The 15,934-nt window shown below is 39.9% G+C and overlaps 1 protein-coding gene across 2 annotated transcripts in view; it reads left to right on the forward strand.

Annotated features, from left to right (window-relative positions):
* Positions 1-3,300: 3,300 nt before the first annotated feature.
* adal (adenosine deaminase-like) overlaps positions 3,301-15,934 on the forward strand; it is a 51,683-nt gene continuing 39,049 nt past the window's right edge. Inside the window, exon 1 of one of the 2 annotated variants that reach the window (XM_041226069.1) lies at positions 3,301-3,491. In XM_041226069.1, the coding sequence (XP_041082003.1) occupies positions 3,447-3,491 (45 nt within the window). In that variant the 5' untranslated portion in view covers positions 3,301-3,446. The remainder of the gene's footprint in view (positions 3,492-15,934) is intronic. The other variant, XM_041226068.1, reaches the window with a different exon arrangement.

A 15,934-nucleotide genomic window follows, 5' to 3' on the forward strand; every position in this document is an offset into this window, starting at 1 on the left:
GTCCCTGGGACCAGACTCCCTGCATATTTCAATAAACCTACCAACTGATTGAAGAAAAGGACTCTGTGCATTTTCTTGAATCTATTTACTCACCATCCATTTTTTTAAGTTAATATATATTATATATATATATATATATATATATATATATATATATATATATATATATATATATATATTGAACAGGATGGACAAGGTGGTGTAAATGATTACAATGTCCACAACTGTAATTTATGACCATCAGCTGCTGGCAATATTTTTTAATATTTTGTTAGAAGGTGAAGGTAACAGAAAGAAAACAACTCAAATCTTCACTACCAAGTAGTGGTAGTCTTTAAACTGTCTGTGTGAAATTTAGCACCGCCAGTCTGACACCGTTACCTCCACCAGAGTACTCTTACCTACAATGGTAGTTGTGTAAGTCTCTGGTGTACCATACCCTTGATTATACAGTTCACACAGACTACTATTTACACTATATACATTTGACAGTGTATACCTGACATGCACTTGGTTGGTTTGCTCTTGAGTGGGGGTTTTGCAGTCTCTTTGCAACTACTCAGTTGCTTTGTTTAAACCGTAGGCGTTAGTAAGTAATTCTTTGCTTCACTTCCAATGAAAAGTGTCATTCAATTCTGGTTCACTTGGTCTGGTTTCTTCTGCGCTGAGCACATGGCCAGTCAGCTTCTCCAACAGACTTTGGTTTAGCTGGACTTAGAGGCTAGACTTCACTCTCAAAGGTCCAGGCTTTTCTTTATCTTCAAAAAGGCACTTTATGACCAAACACGAATTTCCTTTTGTTAAAACGCTTGACTGCAAACACCCCTCTCACTCTTGCAAACTCCCCTTGCCCCTTTTAAAGATAGCCACCCTTTAGATCTGGGTCACAGGTCAACCATAGAGTTCTTTTCCTTTTCCTAGATAAGTCTACCCACTTCCCATAGCTCTATCTGAAACAGCACCACCCCTAAAAGTGGTCACTCCATTGTCATTACAACAAACCATATTTTTATAAGTTGCATCTATTTCAGGTTAAAACATGGATAAACAAAGTATTATAATCCTCTGTGTTACAATATAATACACCCACTGTTCTATATTCATAACATTAGCGATTATACACCTATTTATCATTATATATATATATATATATATATATATATATATATATATATATATATATATATGTGTGTGTGTGTGTGTGTGTTTTGTACTGTTTTATTACTGATTATAAATACTGATTATATAGATTATATAGATTATTACTGATTATAAAGATTTCTATATAATAAAAGCGCTACACAAAAATAAAGATTGATTGATTGATTGATCATTCCTAAAATATAGACCAAGTAACCCAGCAGAACCACTGACTCCTCACCCAGTACCACATCGACCGTACCAGAAGGTAGTCACGGACCTATTCATGTGTCGAGAAAGACATTTTTTTATTGTGTCTGATTACTAAACACTCCACCCTGAGGTGTGCATTTTGAGCAACACAGCCAGTGAAGCAGTGATAAATAGTTTGAAAGCCAGCTTCTCTAGACATGGCATACCAAACGAAGTATTCAGCGATAACAGATCACAGTTTGCAAGTGCTGAATTTAAGAAGTTTGCTATAGAGTGGAAGTTTGTCCATACCACTTCAAGTCCAAACTTTCCTCAGTCAAATGGACTGGTGGAAACAGCCAAAAGAATACTGCTAAAGTCTAAAGACAGTAGGAGGGGTGAAGGAGGAGGAGTGTGGTAACCAGCGGTGTACCACAGGGATCAGTATTAGGTCCTCTGCTATTCCTAATCTACATTCATGATTTAGATTCTGGTATAGTAAGCAAACTTGTTAAATTTGCAGACGACACAAAAGTAGGAGGAGTGGCAAACACTGTTGCAGCAGCAAAGGTCATTCAAAATGATCTAGACAAGATTCAGAACTGGGCAGACACATGGCAAATGACATTTAATAGAGAAAAGTGTAAGGTACTGCACACAGGAAATAAAAATGTACATTATAAATATCATATGGGAGATATTGAAATTGGAGAAGGAATCTATGAAAAAGACCTAGGAGTTTTTGTTGACTCAGAAATGTCTTCATCTAGACAATGTGGGGAAGCTATAAAAAAGGCTAACAAGATGCTCAGATACATTGTGAAAAGTGTTGAATTTAAATCAAGGGAAGTAATGTTAAAACTGTACAATGCACTAGTAAGACCTCATCTTGAATATTGTGTTCAGTTCTGGTCACCTCGCTATAAAAAAGATATTGCTGCTCTAGAAAGAGTGCAAAGAAGAGCGGCCAGAATTATTCCGGGCTTAAAAGGCATGTCATATGCAGACAGACTAAAAGAATTGAATCTGTTCAGTCTTGAACAAAGAAGACTACGCGGCGACCTAATTCAAGCATTCAAAATTCTAAAAGGTATTGACAATGTCGACCCAAGGGACTTTTTCAGCCTGAAAAAAGAAACAAGGACCAGGGGTCACAAATGGAGTTTAGAAAAAGGGGCATTCAGAACAGAAAATAGGAGGCACTTTTTTACACAGACAATTGTGAGTATCTGGAATCAACTCCCCAGTAATGTTGTTGAAGCTGACACCCTGGGATCCTTCAAGAAGCTGCTTGATGAGATTCTGGGATCAATAAGCTACTAACAACCAAACGAGCAAGATGGGCCGAATGGCCTCCTCTCGTTTGTAAACTTTCTTATGTTCTTATGTTAGTGTTAAAAAATAATAGATCACACTACTATAGTGACAATACTGTGCTTTACAAATTACATGAAAGTACACAAATTCGAAATAAAAGGAAAAGTGCTAGCAGCTAGCATTTGATTGAACTTGTATGGAGTAAATTCAGTTGGGTCTATTTCAACGTAGAGGATATGAGAACCAGTAAATCCACAGTAAAGAACAATGAATTACACTGTGGATTTAAGAGCTAGAAAATGCAATACAAGTCAGCACTATAGCATCTTCAGTACTGAGGGCCTGAGAGCTAGCAAATTGAACACAGAGAACCCAGAAACACTGTGAATCAGAGTCAGCAAATGGAATATAGACACACAGGTACTGGGAAATAAAAGAAGCCCTTGCCAACACTAGAGATTCTGCAAGAGTGAGCGACGCTGAATTGCTGCAGGGAGATACAGCTTGTATATATCACACAATGCACGCAGGGATGCACCACATTATCATCCACACGGCTATTAGCTCTCATGTGGAGATTTAATTTAAACAATAAATAAATAAACAAAACGAGAAGGAACTGGCATTCAGTAGTCTGTATTACGTGGGGGAAATATTTCAATGCTGCAACCACACAGTGCAAATATTTAACGTCAGTGCAACGCGCTGAAATCTGTAGCGGTGTATTTGTACATATGTAGTGTAAATTAACATTGTTTGTTTAGAACTATACATTTTCAGGCACAGTGACAGAGTCGATGCAGGAGGAAGCTGACCTATTTTACCGACAGCTTCCAAAAGTGGTGAGTCGCCTTTTCGGTAGTCATTTTGTTAATCTTATTACGATTTGTATTGTGTCGTTTTCATCGGAAATTGGTAGACCGTAAAAAAAAAAAAAGGTACAGCATATTATTATTAAAAACATGGTAAATCAACAGGATAACCATTGGAAAACTACAAAAGCGCAGTGATAATTGACATGGTAACTTGTACTTTTAACCACTGTTCTGAAAATCTGCGCCTCCCCTCAAAATGGGTTACCGGTAGCACAGATTAACAGACTAATCCTAAAAATAGTGCTCCTCAAATTTGCTACCTTAATTGATCAATAGGTAGGTCATTTGGAGAGGCAGAAATGACAGTTCAAATGGGCTATCCTGTGCTTTGCGTAAAATGTACAGGTTTAACCCACTAAAGCTCAGTAGCTGATTTGGTGAGGCAGAAATGACCCGTGTCGACTGTTTTGATATTGTATTGTAACGTGCACAGGGGTAGGCAGTTGTTGTATTGTAACGTGCACAGGGGTAGGCAGTTGTTGTATTGTAACGTGCACAGGGGTAGGCAGTTGTTGTATTGTAACGTGCACAGGGGTAGGCAGTTGTTGTATTGTAACGTGCACAGGGGTAGGCAGTTGTTGTATTGTAACGTGCACAGGGGTAGGCAGTTGTTGTATTGTAACGTGCACAGGGGTAGGCAGTTGTTGTATTGTAACGTGCACAGGGGTAGGCAGTTGTTGTATTGTAACGTGCACAGGGGTAGGCAGTTGTTGTATTGTAACGTGCACAGGGGTAGGCAGTTGTTGTATTGTAACGTGCACAGGGGTAGGCAGTTGTTGTATTGTAACGTGCACAGGGGTAGGCAGCAGCAGGGCTGGTAGGTGATGAAATCACGCGAAGATATAAATCAGATATACTCTCCTTGCAGCCGGTATCATCGTAAATTTCGCCCTTCTGAGTCATATCACATGTGACGTGACGATTAGTTTTCGTGATACGAAGACAGGATAGGGTAAAACATCTCGGCATTTTACTTTCTAAAGTTACTTTTGCGTTTTTATTGGCATTTATTCGTATTATATTATATTATTTATATTTTGTTAATCATAAATAGTGTTTTTTAACATAAAATAACGTTATTACAAACAACTAATGAAGTAAATTAAAATACTTCATATTATTTTATTGGTAATTTATGTACATAAAAATTAACGCCATGTGTACTTTTACATGTATTTTTTTTGGCATAAAACCACAAGCTGTAGTCTCTCTCTCTCTCTCTCTCTCTCTCTCTCTCTCTCTCTCTCTCTCTCTCTCTCTCATCTATATATATATATATATATATATATATATATATATATATATATATATATATATATATATATATATATATATTAAAGAGATCAAACAGTGGAATTGTGTTTCATTATATGGCTGGTTTAAGTTATGTCATAAATACCTTTTGAAAAATAAGACAAATAAGGTATAATAGCTTGAATGATCACAACTGTAGCGCAAACGTTATATTAAAATTGTAACTTTTCTACAAATATTTGTGAATAGTAATGTTGAGGTTTATAGTCTTGCTGTACTTATATATGGATCACAGTCAGGGAGTTGTCACGATTACACGTCCAAGGTTTTTTTTTTTTTTTTTTTTTACAAGGTTTTTTTTTTTTTTTTTTTTTTTATTATTATTATTATTATTATTAGGCTTCAAAGCAAAAGGCTGGGAATCCTAATGTTATTATTAAAGTTTTATTTATTTATTGTTATTATTTTGTCTTCTGAAAACTTTAAACTGCTGCTGTGTGACTGATCAGGGTCTGACTTGGCAGGTAACAAGCTGGATACATTGGCTGTCAGATGCTGAAAAAATTGTACTGCTGCGTCCCTGCAATTGGCGCAATGACGCATTTTTCGATAAAACCTTTTGAAATCTTCTTGGGAACCGGTGAAGTGATTGATCTGACACTTGGCATATATCATCAGCATCCAAACTTGCATCAAGTTTGCGAAGCAGAAGTTGCTGTGATAAATTTTATTGTCAAAATGGCTGCCACAAATATGATCGAAACACGCCCCTAACAACAAACAGCTGCTGTTTGAAAATCGTTTGACCAACAAACTTTGTAGTTATCGTCCCAGTAACAATGGGATACAAATATGTGAAAATGGTGATGTTTTATAAAACAAGATGGCCGCCAGTTATACGTTTACATTTAAAATTTAAACCTGGGTCAGTTGACAAGCTATTTACTTGACTAACTCCAAACTTCACAAGGATCTTCCCTGATACTGTATCAATAGCACTGACTTTAAAAAAAAAAAATGGTTGACCAAAATGTAAATTGCAGTTTGATGCATTTTTTTAGAAACCTTCGAAATCTTCTTGGGAACCGGTGAAGCAATTGATCTGACACTTGGCATATATCATCAGCATCCAAACCCGCATCAAGTTTGCAAACCAGAAGTTTCTGCGTTAAATTTTAATGTCGAATTGGCTGCCACAAACTTTAACGAAACGCACCCTTAACAGCAAACTACTGGTATTTGAACACCGTTTGACCAACAAACTCCAAACTTGGTAGTTATTGTCCCAGTAACAATGGGATGCAAATATGTGAAAATGGTCATGTTTTATAAAACAAGATGGCCAGCAGTGTACGTTTTACATTTGAAATTTAAACCAGTGTCGCTGACAAAACGGTTTACTTGACTAACTCCAAACTTCACAAGCATCATTCTTGATACTGTAGCTATTCAACTGACTTTTAAAAAAATGGTGTCAACCTGAAACCAAAATGGCTGTTTGATGCATTTTTTTTAACAAAATCCACTTCTTCCAGTAATTGCTTAAGTGTTTGGTACTGGTACTGGGGCTTGGAAGCCATAAAACTGCCTAGCAGTTCTAGTTGTTGTTATTATTATTATTATTATTATAATACATTGTCAATACCTTTTTATAATTTTGAATGCATGCATCAGGTCACCGCTTAGTCTTCTTTGTTCAAGACTGAATAGATTCAATTCTTTTAGTCTGTCTGCATATAACATGCATTTTAAACCAGAATAATTCTGGCCGCTCTTCTTTGCACTCTTTCTAGAGCCGCAATATCCTTTTTGTAGCGAGATGGCCAGAACTGAACACAATATTCTAACATTACTTCCCTTGATTTAAATTCAACACTTTTCATAATATGTCAGAGCATCTTGTTGGGCTTTTTATAGCTTCCCCACATTGTCCAGATGAAGACATTTCTGAATCAACATAAACATCTCTGCTCCATCTCTCTGTCTCTCTGGCAGCTTGGTATCACCTTGCCTCCATAGCTCACTTGATCAAATCCATGAATGTAAACAGTTAAGCTGAAAAGCACTTTTTTATAACCAAGACTACAGCAGCAACGACAACAATCTTCTGAACTTCCAAAGAGTTGTGGGCTCTGTAAAAGTTAAATGGGAATTGCCTTTTATAATTTTGGTTTATCTTACTTAATCTTCATTGGTTGCAAATGTGTTTTAGGTGGTATTTTGAAGTAGGAATTGATTACTGTGCTGTCTTGTTTAGTTGCAAATTCAAGTTTGACTGAATTTTGTAACCATATATTTTCATGACATCTTTTTGTTTTTGATTAAGTGTACAATTTAAGTTGGGCTGCATTTTTAAGCAGCGTATGCTTAAAACAAGAATATAACAAACGTTGTAGTTAACATTGCATAGGCTAAATTTTTTGTACTGCAAGGTATAGGTCAAAGTTATAATACACAATTTAAATAAAAGTTAATGTCACATTATATACTTTCAAAATAAGTGTTTTTACTAGTACAAATGCAAAGTGTTATTTTTCTGTGACTGTTGTAAAACAAATTTATAAATTGCAGTCAAGCACACAATATAATACAACGTTATCCTTTGTATTCATTTTCTGAAGTAAATGCAACAAGTAAACCATACCTGTTCGATTTTTGTCATAAATACAACACAAACAATATGTTAATTGTTTAACGTTTATAATTATAAAACCGTTTAAATATAGGCCCTATGTCTTGTAGTTTACAATGATTTATTATTGGTATCCTATCGGTATCGGACGATGTGGGTAGATAACCATCGGTTATCAGTATTGGTCAAGAAAATCTTTATCGGTGCACCCCTAGTGCTAATCCATTCAGGGCCTTGTAAGTTAAAAGCAAAATCTTAAAATCAGTTCTATACTGCACAGGGAGCCAGTGTAAAGAGGCCAAAACAGGGGTAATATGTTCACTTTTCCTAGTTTCAGTCAGAATTCTAGCGGCAGTATTAGAACATAAGAACATAAGAAAGTTTACAAACGAGAGGAGGCCATTCGGCCCATCTTGCTTGTTTGGTTGTTAGTAGCTTATTGATCCCAAAATCTCATCAAGCAGCTTCTTGAAGGATCCCAGGGTGTCAGCTTCAACAACATTACTGGGGAGTTGATTCCAGACCCTCACAATTCTCTGTGTAAAAAACTACCTCCTAATTTCTGTTCTGAATGCCCCTTTGTCTAATCTCCATTTGTGACCCCTGGTCCTTGTTTCTTTTTTCAGGCTGAAAAAGTCCCTTGGGTCAACACTGTCAATACCTTTTAGAATTTTGAATGCTTGAATTAGGTCACCACGTAGTCTTCTTTGTTCAAGACTGAACAGATTCAATTCTTTTAGCCTGTCTGCATATGACATGCCTTTTAAACCCGGAATAATTCTGGTCGCTCTTCTTTGCACTCTTTCTAGAGCAGCAATATCTTTTTTATAGTGAGGTGACCAGAACTGCACACAGTATTCAAGATGAGGTCTTACTAGTGCATTGTACAGTTTTAACATTACTTCCCTTGATTTAAATTCAACACTTTTCACAATGTATCCGAGCATCTTGTTAGCTTTTTTTATAGCTTCCCCACATTGTCTAGATGAAGACATTTCTGAGTCAACAAAAACTCCTAGGTCTTTTTCATAGATTCCTTCTCCAATTTCAGTATCTCCCATATGATATTTATAATGTACATTTTTATTTCCTGCGTGCAGTACCTTACACTTTTCTCTATTAAATGTCATTTGGCATGTGTCTGCCCAGTTCTGAATTTTGTCTAGATCATTTTGAATGACCTTTTCTGCTACAACAGTGCTTGCCACTCCTCCTACTTTTGTGTTGTCTGCAAATTTAACAAGTTTGCTTACTATACCAAAATCTAAATCATTAATGTAGATTAGGAATAGCAGAGGACCTAATACTGATCCCTATGGTACACCGCTGGTTACCACACTCCATTCTGAGGTTTTTCCTCTAATCAGTACTTTCTGTTTTTTCTACATGTTAACCACTCCCTAATCCATGTACATGTGTTTCATTTTTTAAAACCAGTGTCACCTTACAATAATTGATTCTGAGTTTCAGTGTTTAAAAATAAAATATCAAACAGAACGAAATTTCAATGTACCATTTGTAATTCGGTAATATGAGAGAATTGGTCAGGGGTTTGAATACTTTTGCAAGGCATTGTGTGGGTGTGTGTGTGTGTGTGTGTGTGTGTGTGTGTGTGTGTGTGTGGGTGTGTGTGTGTGTGTGTGTGTGTGTGTGTGTGTGTGTGTGTGTGTGGTGTGGGTGTGGGTGTGGGTGTGGGTGTGGGTGTATATATATAAGTTTTGTTTTTAGCCACCTCGCTCACTGTCATTCCTCCTTTCCAGCACCCACCCGGAGTGCAGAGCTGCAGATTTTTATGCAGGTGACCATCTCCCGATTTTAGCAACAAATTAATCCCTTAATTAATTTGGGAGATGGTCACCTTCAGGTTTTTAGTTACCCTTGGCAGAGGACAAGCTGTCTAATCTCGTCTCTGCCAGAAACAAAACAATAACAAACAAAAACACATGGCTACGCAATACGACACAGGGGCAGAGGGGGAGACCCCGTTCTAAAAATAAATAAACAAATCATGTACAGGGCTCCTCGCCCTGTTACATATGCCCCCCCCCCCCCTTGTGCAAAGCACACATGGCCTTCCCCCCTGCAATCTCCGGAAGCACACTGTGGCTGTGGACGCACCCGCGTGCCCCCGCACGAGGGGCGTTTTCCCCCCGTGCTCCCCTCAGCAACCTATGCAGGGGCTGCTGAGGACTGCCAGCATCCTGTCCTGGTCCTCCTATGGGTGCAGGGAGAGGCAGCTCCTGCTTCTCTCCCTGTGGCGGTGGTGGAGACAGAGGCAACTCCTGCTGCGCTGCTCTTAATGGCGAAGGTGGCAGGGGCTCCTCCCCTTCTGGCTGCGAAGGCGGCAGGGGCTCCTCCGATTCAGGCTGCAGTGGGTGCTCCCTCTGCTTGTAGAGATGGGCACAGCAGGTCTTGTTCTGCTGTGGGTGGTGGAGGCGGAAGCAGCAAGTACTCTCCTTCTGTTGGTGGAGGTGGGAGGGGCAAGCAGTCCTCCCATGGCGGTGGAGGCAGAACCAGCAGATATTCTCCCTCTGCTGGTGGAGATCGGAGCAGCAAGCAGTCCTCCCACAGCAGCCGTGGAGGCGGAACCAGCAGGTACTCTCCCTCTGCTGGTGGAGGTGGAAAAAGCAGGTAATTTCCCTGTGCTGGTGCCTTGGGCCATGGACCTGTGGGCTTCCCCTTCTTGGGCGGTGGACTCTTGGCCTTCCCCCTGTTGGGCTGTGGACGCACCGACTCCCCCCTCTTGAGCTTTGGATGCACCAACTCCCCCCTCTTGGGCTCCACCCTCTTGGGCGCAGGACGTTCAGCTCCTCCCACTTGGGGCATAGGATGTTCAGGCTCCTCCCACTCCAGATCTGTGTCCTGGAAGACCTCCAGGCAGTGATGCTCCTCATGCCCGTAACGCATGCAGTTGGTGCACTACTCTTCTTCCTCCCACACCTTCCTTCCTCTGTGCCACCTCCTCCTCTCTCCTGTCATTGCTGCACCTGCCGTACATCCTCTGCCCTGGGTCCTGGAGGCGCTGCAATCCCTTTTCTGATACCACATGTGACATGATAGGTTTGTGGTGAGGTCAGTCCAGAATGCAGGAAGTAAACACAGGCACTGCAGGTAGGGTGTAATAGTGCTGTTTTATTTTTAAAAAACAAAAATAAAATAAATATTTAAACAAAAAAACACTGCTCACAGAGCCAAAATAAAAAGGGTAAAGAAAAACACAAACAATAGTTCAGGCTGGGCAATCGCCTTCACTTATAATATATATATATATATATATATATATATATATATATATATATATATATATATATATATATATATATATATATATATATAGTACTGTGTAAAAGTTTTAGGCAGGTGTGAAAAAATGCTGTAAAGTAAGAATGCTTTCAAAAATAGACATGTTAATAGTTTGTATTTATCAATTAACAAAATGCAAAGTGAGTGAACAGAAGAAAAATCTACATCAAATCAATATTTGGTGTGACCACCCTGTGCCTTCAAAACAGCATCAATTCTTCTAGGTACACTTGCACACAGTTTTTGAAGGAACTAGGCAGGTAGGTTGGCCCAAACATCTTGGAGACCTAACCAGAGTTCTTCTGTGGATTTAGGCAGCCTCAGTTGCTTCTCTCTCTTCATGTAATCCCAGACAGACTCGATGATGTTGAGATCATGGCTCTGTAGAGGCCATACCGTCACTTCCAGGACTATCTTCTTTGCGCAGAAGATAGTTCTTAATGACTCGCTGTATGTTTGGGGTTGTTGTCATGCTGCAGAATAAATTTGGGGCCAATCAGATGCCTCCCTGATGGTATTGCATGATGGATAAGTATCTGCCTGTACTTCTCAGCATTGAGGAGACCATTAATTCTGACCAAATCCCCAACTCCATTTGCAGAAATGCAGCCCCAAACTTGAAAGGAAACTCCACCATGCTTCACTGTTGCCTGCAGACAGTCATTCGTGTACCGCTCTCCAGCCCTTCGGCGAACAAACTGCCTTCTGCTACAGCCAAAAAATTTCAAATTTTGACTCATCAGTCCAGAGCACCTGCTGCCATTTTTATGCACCCCAGTTCCTGTGTTTTCGTGCATAGTTGAGTCACTTGGCCTTGTTTCCATGTCGGAGGTATGGCTTTTTGGCCGCAAGTCTTCCATGAAGACCACTTCTGACCAGACTTCTCCAGATAGTAGATGGGTGTACCAGGGTCCCACTGTTTTCTGCCAATTCTGAGCTGATGGCACTGCTGGACATCTTCCGATTGGGAAGGGAAGTAAGCATGATGTGTTTTTCATCTGCTGCAGTAGGTTTCCTTGGCCGACCACTGCGTCTACGGTCCTCAACGTTGCCCGTTTCTTTGTGCTTCTTCAAAAGAGCTTGGACAGCACATCTGGAAACCTGCTGGTGCAGTATAACTACCTTGTTTCCTGTTGCTGTGCTCAGTTTTGCCATGGTGTATGACTTTTGACAGTAAACTGTCTTCAGCAACCTCACCTTGTTAGCTGAGTTTGGCTGTTCCTCACTCAGTTTTATTCCTCCTCTACAGCAGTTTCTGTTTCAGTTAATAATTGTGTTTCAACCTACATACTAGATTGATGATCATTAGCACTTGTTTGGTATAATTGTTTAATCATACACCTGACTATATGCCTACAAAATCCCTGACTTTGTGCAAGTGTACCTAGCAGAATTGATGCTGTTTTGAAGGCAAAAAGGGTGGTCACACCAAATATGGATTTGATTTAGATTTTTCTTCTGTTCATCACTTTGCATTTAGTAAATTGATAAATATAATCTATAACATGTCTATTTTTGAAAGCATTCTTACTTTACAGCATTTTTTCACACCTGCCTAAAACTTTTGCACGGTACTCTAGAAAGAGTGCAAAGAAGAGCGACCAGAATTATTCCGGGCTTAAAAGGCATGTCATATGCAGACAGGCTAAAAGAATTGAATCTGTTCAGTCTTGAACAAAGAAGACTACGTGGCGACCTAATTCAAGCATTCAAAATTCTAAAAGGTATTGACAGTGTCGACCCAAGGGACTTTTTCAGCCTGAAAAAAGAAACAAGGACCAGGGGTCACAAATGGAGTTTAGAAAAAGGGGCATTCAGAACAGAAAATAGGAGACACTTTTTTACACAGAGAATTGTGAGGGTCTGGAATCAACTCCCCAGTAATGTTGTTGAAGCTGACACCCTGGGATCCTTCAAGAAGCTGCTTGATGAGATTTTGGGATCAATAAGCTACTAACAACCAAACGAGCAAGATGGGCCGAATGGCCTCCTCTCGTTTGTAAACTTTCTTATGTTCTTATGTTCTTATGTACTGTACTGTATGTGTAAATATAAAAATAAAATTTAGTTTAGTTTTTAACCACCTGGCTTACTCTCATTCCTCATTTCCTGCACTAACCCAGAGTGGAGAGAGCGTCAGGTTTTTATGCAGGTTTTCTCCCGATTAGCAACAAATTAATCACTTAATTAATTTGGGAGATGACCACCTTCTGCACAAGGTTTTTAATTACCCCTGGCAAAGGACGAGCTGCCTAATCTCGCCTCTGCCAGAAACAAAACAATAACAAACACAAACGCATGGCTACGCCATGATAAATACAATAAATAAATCATAATACAAACACAAATATGACACGGGCAGAGGGGGAAACACCGTTCTAAAATAAATAAACAAATACATGTACAGGGCACCTCGTTACAAGATCAATTAAAAAAAATATTCAGAGAAAAAAGGCACTTTACAGAGCGTTTAAAAGGGACCAAGAACAAAGTACACAGAAAGAATACTTGGAACTGCAAACACAAGTCAAAAAGTTAGAAAAGCCAAGAAAGAGACATGAGTGAGCATTGCTAAGGGGGCTAAAACCAATTCCAAAAAGTTTTTTCAATATTACATAAGAACATAAGAAAGTTTACAAACGAGAGGAGGCCATTCGGCCCATTTTGCTCATTTGGTTGTTAGTAGCTTATTGATCCCAGAATCTCATCAAGCAGCTTCTTGAAGGATTCTTGAAAAAGACTTCTACTGTGCAAAGCTAGTAGAGTCCTATCCAAAAAGACTCATTACTCCTGGGAGACAGTCAGCATGGTTTTAGGAAAGGGAGATCATGTCTAACTAACCTGCATGACTCTTTTTGCAGATGCAACATTGAAAATGGATAACTGCCAAGCATATGACATGGTTTATTTAGATTTCCAGAAAGCTTTTGACAAAGTCCCGCATGAAAGATTAATTCTCTTACTAAATACAGTAGGGATTCAAGGAAATACATGCACATCGATTAGGGAGTGGTTAACATGTAGAAAACAGAAAGTACTGATCAAAATGAAGTGAGGTAACCAGTGGAGTACCACAGGGATCAGCATTTGGTCCTCTGCTATTCCTCTGCTTAAAGACTTAATGATTCTGGGATAGTAAGCAAACTTGTTAAATTTGCAGACGACAAAAAAATAGGAGACGTGGCAAACACTGTTGCAGCAGCAAAGGTCATTCAAAATGACCTTGATCAGCACTGAAAGCGGACACATGGCAAATGACATTTAATAGCGAAACATCTAAGGTACTGTGTGCAGGCAATACAAATTTACATTATAAATACCATATGGGAGATAATGAAATTGAAGAAGATATCTATGAAAAGACCTAGGAGTTTTTGTTGACTCAGAAATGTCTTCATCTAGACAATGTGGGGAAGCTATTAAAAAGGCCAGCAAGAGGCTCGTATATATACTGTTAGACTGAGCTCAATTTGACCATGCCTCAAGGAATTTTCAATCACACTTGTTTACTGGCAGTGTCATGGCGTGATTTTTTTTTCCCCATCTGTGAGTTCCATGGTAACTCAAATGTTTAAAAAAAGAAGAGCTGTCTAAAGCGACAGCAAAATGTTCCAGGATTTCCCTAATGGGTGCACAACAATTCGTCCCTGACAAAATTCTCAGTGAAAATTATTTTTAACATTTAAAAATGTATTGATTTAAACGTGTGCTTCACCAGCGGACAACTTGTTATATGAAATCCAGTTGAACGTGCTTACCCTAAATTATGAGACACATGGTGTAGAGGGTTTTTAAAAAGCTTTAATTACAAGACATGATTGCCATTACATGAGGGTAGTTGTTAAACTTCATGCTGATTTGAACTCAGCTTTCGCCAAGATAAGCACCAACTAAGATGTAGCTTTACAGTAAACTAATGTGATCCATCTGCATCTCCATCCATTTGTGTTGCTTTTGCATCGGATTATGTAGATATCCTTCTGTCTGATTTTGATTGCTGAAGTGTAATGCTGGCTCCAGGGATCAGCTTATTTTGCCTCCCCAGCGCATCAGCACACACAATGGCTGCGATGCTGGCTCCGGGGATCAACCCAGTGCGGTCTCCCCAGCACATCAGCATGACAACCGTCTGGATTGAGCTATGTAAGGTACATCTCTGGAGTCCTTAAGTGGGTACCTTCCATCCTCTGTGTTTCGTCGACTAGCCCACAACACCTCAAGAGGGCTCAACAGTGATTCTGGCATCCCAGCATCACCCCCCCTCCATCCCCCCACTCAGCTTAGCCCAGCTTACTTACCCGTACATCAGCGTTGCTTTCTTTCTATTGTGCTTGAGATCCCCATCCAGAATTTTTCCGTCTCAACCACATCCAGTTCTTCACTGTGCGACACAACTCTTGGCCACTGAAGCCGACATCTCTGAGAAACCGGGTTGTAGAGTGTGGCACAAATCCTCGACAACCCACCTCCACTGGGTAAACTCAGACTCATCATCCTCGCTGTTCCGTTTCAGCAGCTAGTTGAGCATACCGAAGTTTCTTCCTCTCGTACGCCTCATCCACAGCATCCTCCCATGGCACTGTTAACTCTACCATGAACAAGGCGTGCTGATCCAGACCACAAGACAATGTCTGGTCGAAGGTTAGTGGTGGCAATCTCAGGTGGAAAAATAAGCCGTTTGACGAACATCTGCCAGCATCTTCCAGCCTCTAGCAGCTTACAGTTGTCCTAGGCGAGGCTTGGTTTTAACACCTTTTCTTGGTGGTTGCTCTCCTGGACGGAGGAATATTGTCTTTTGTGATTAATGCTTTGATGGAACTGGTGGCAACTTATTGGTCAGGTTACGCTTGTCTTCCAATGCTAAGGCCAGACATTGCAGCACCTGGTCATGGCGCCAAGTAAACCGTCCTTGGCTAAGACGCACCTTACATCCTGTCAAAATGTGCCTTAATGTTGCAGGTGATGAACACAAAGGACATGAGGGATCCTCACCCACCCAGATGTTTAGGTTCTGTGGTGATAGGAGAACATCATATGCTGATCTGATGAGGAAACTGATCCTGCTCTGTTCCATTGTCCAAGGGTCTTGCCAGCCGATCATGCGTTGTTCCACACTTTCCCATCTCATCCATTCTCCCTGCTTGGCCTGGGAAACTGCCTTTACACACCTGATCCTCTCCTCCTGCTTTTGCACCTCATTGACTACCAGCTTCCTACGTTG

This window comes from Polyodon spathula, chromosome 24 (genome assembly GCF_017654505.1).
Source record: "Polyodon spathula isolate WHYD16114869_AA chromosome 24, ASM1765450v1, whole genome shotgun sequence".
Lineage (NCBI taxonomy): Eukaryota > Metazoa > Chordata > Actinopteri > Acipenseriformes > Polyodontidae > Polyodon > Polyodon spathula.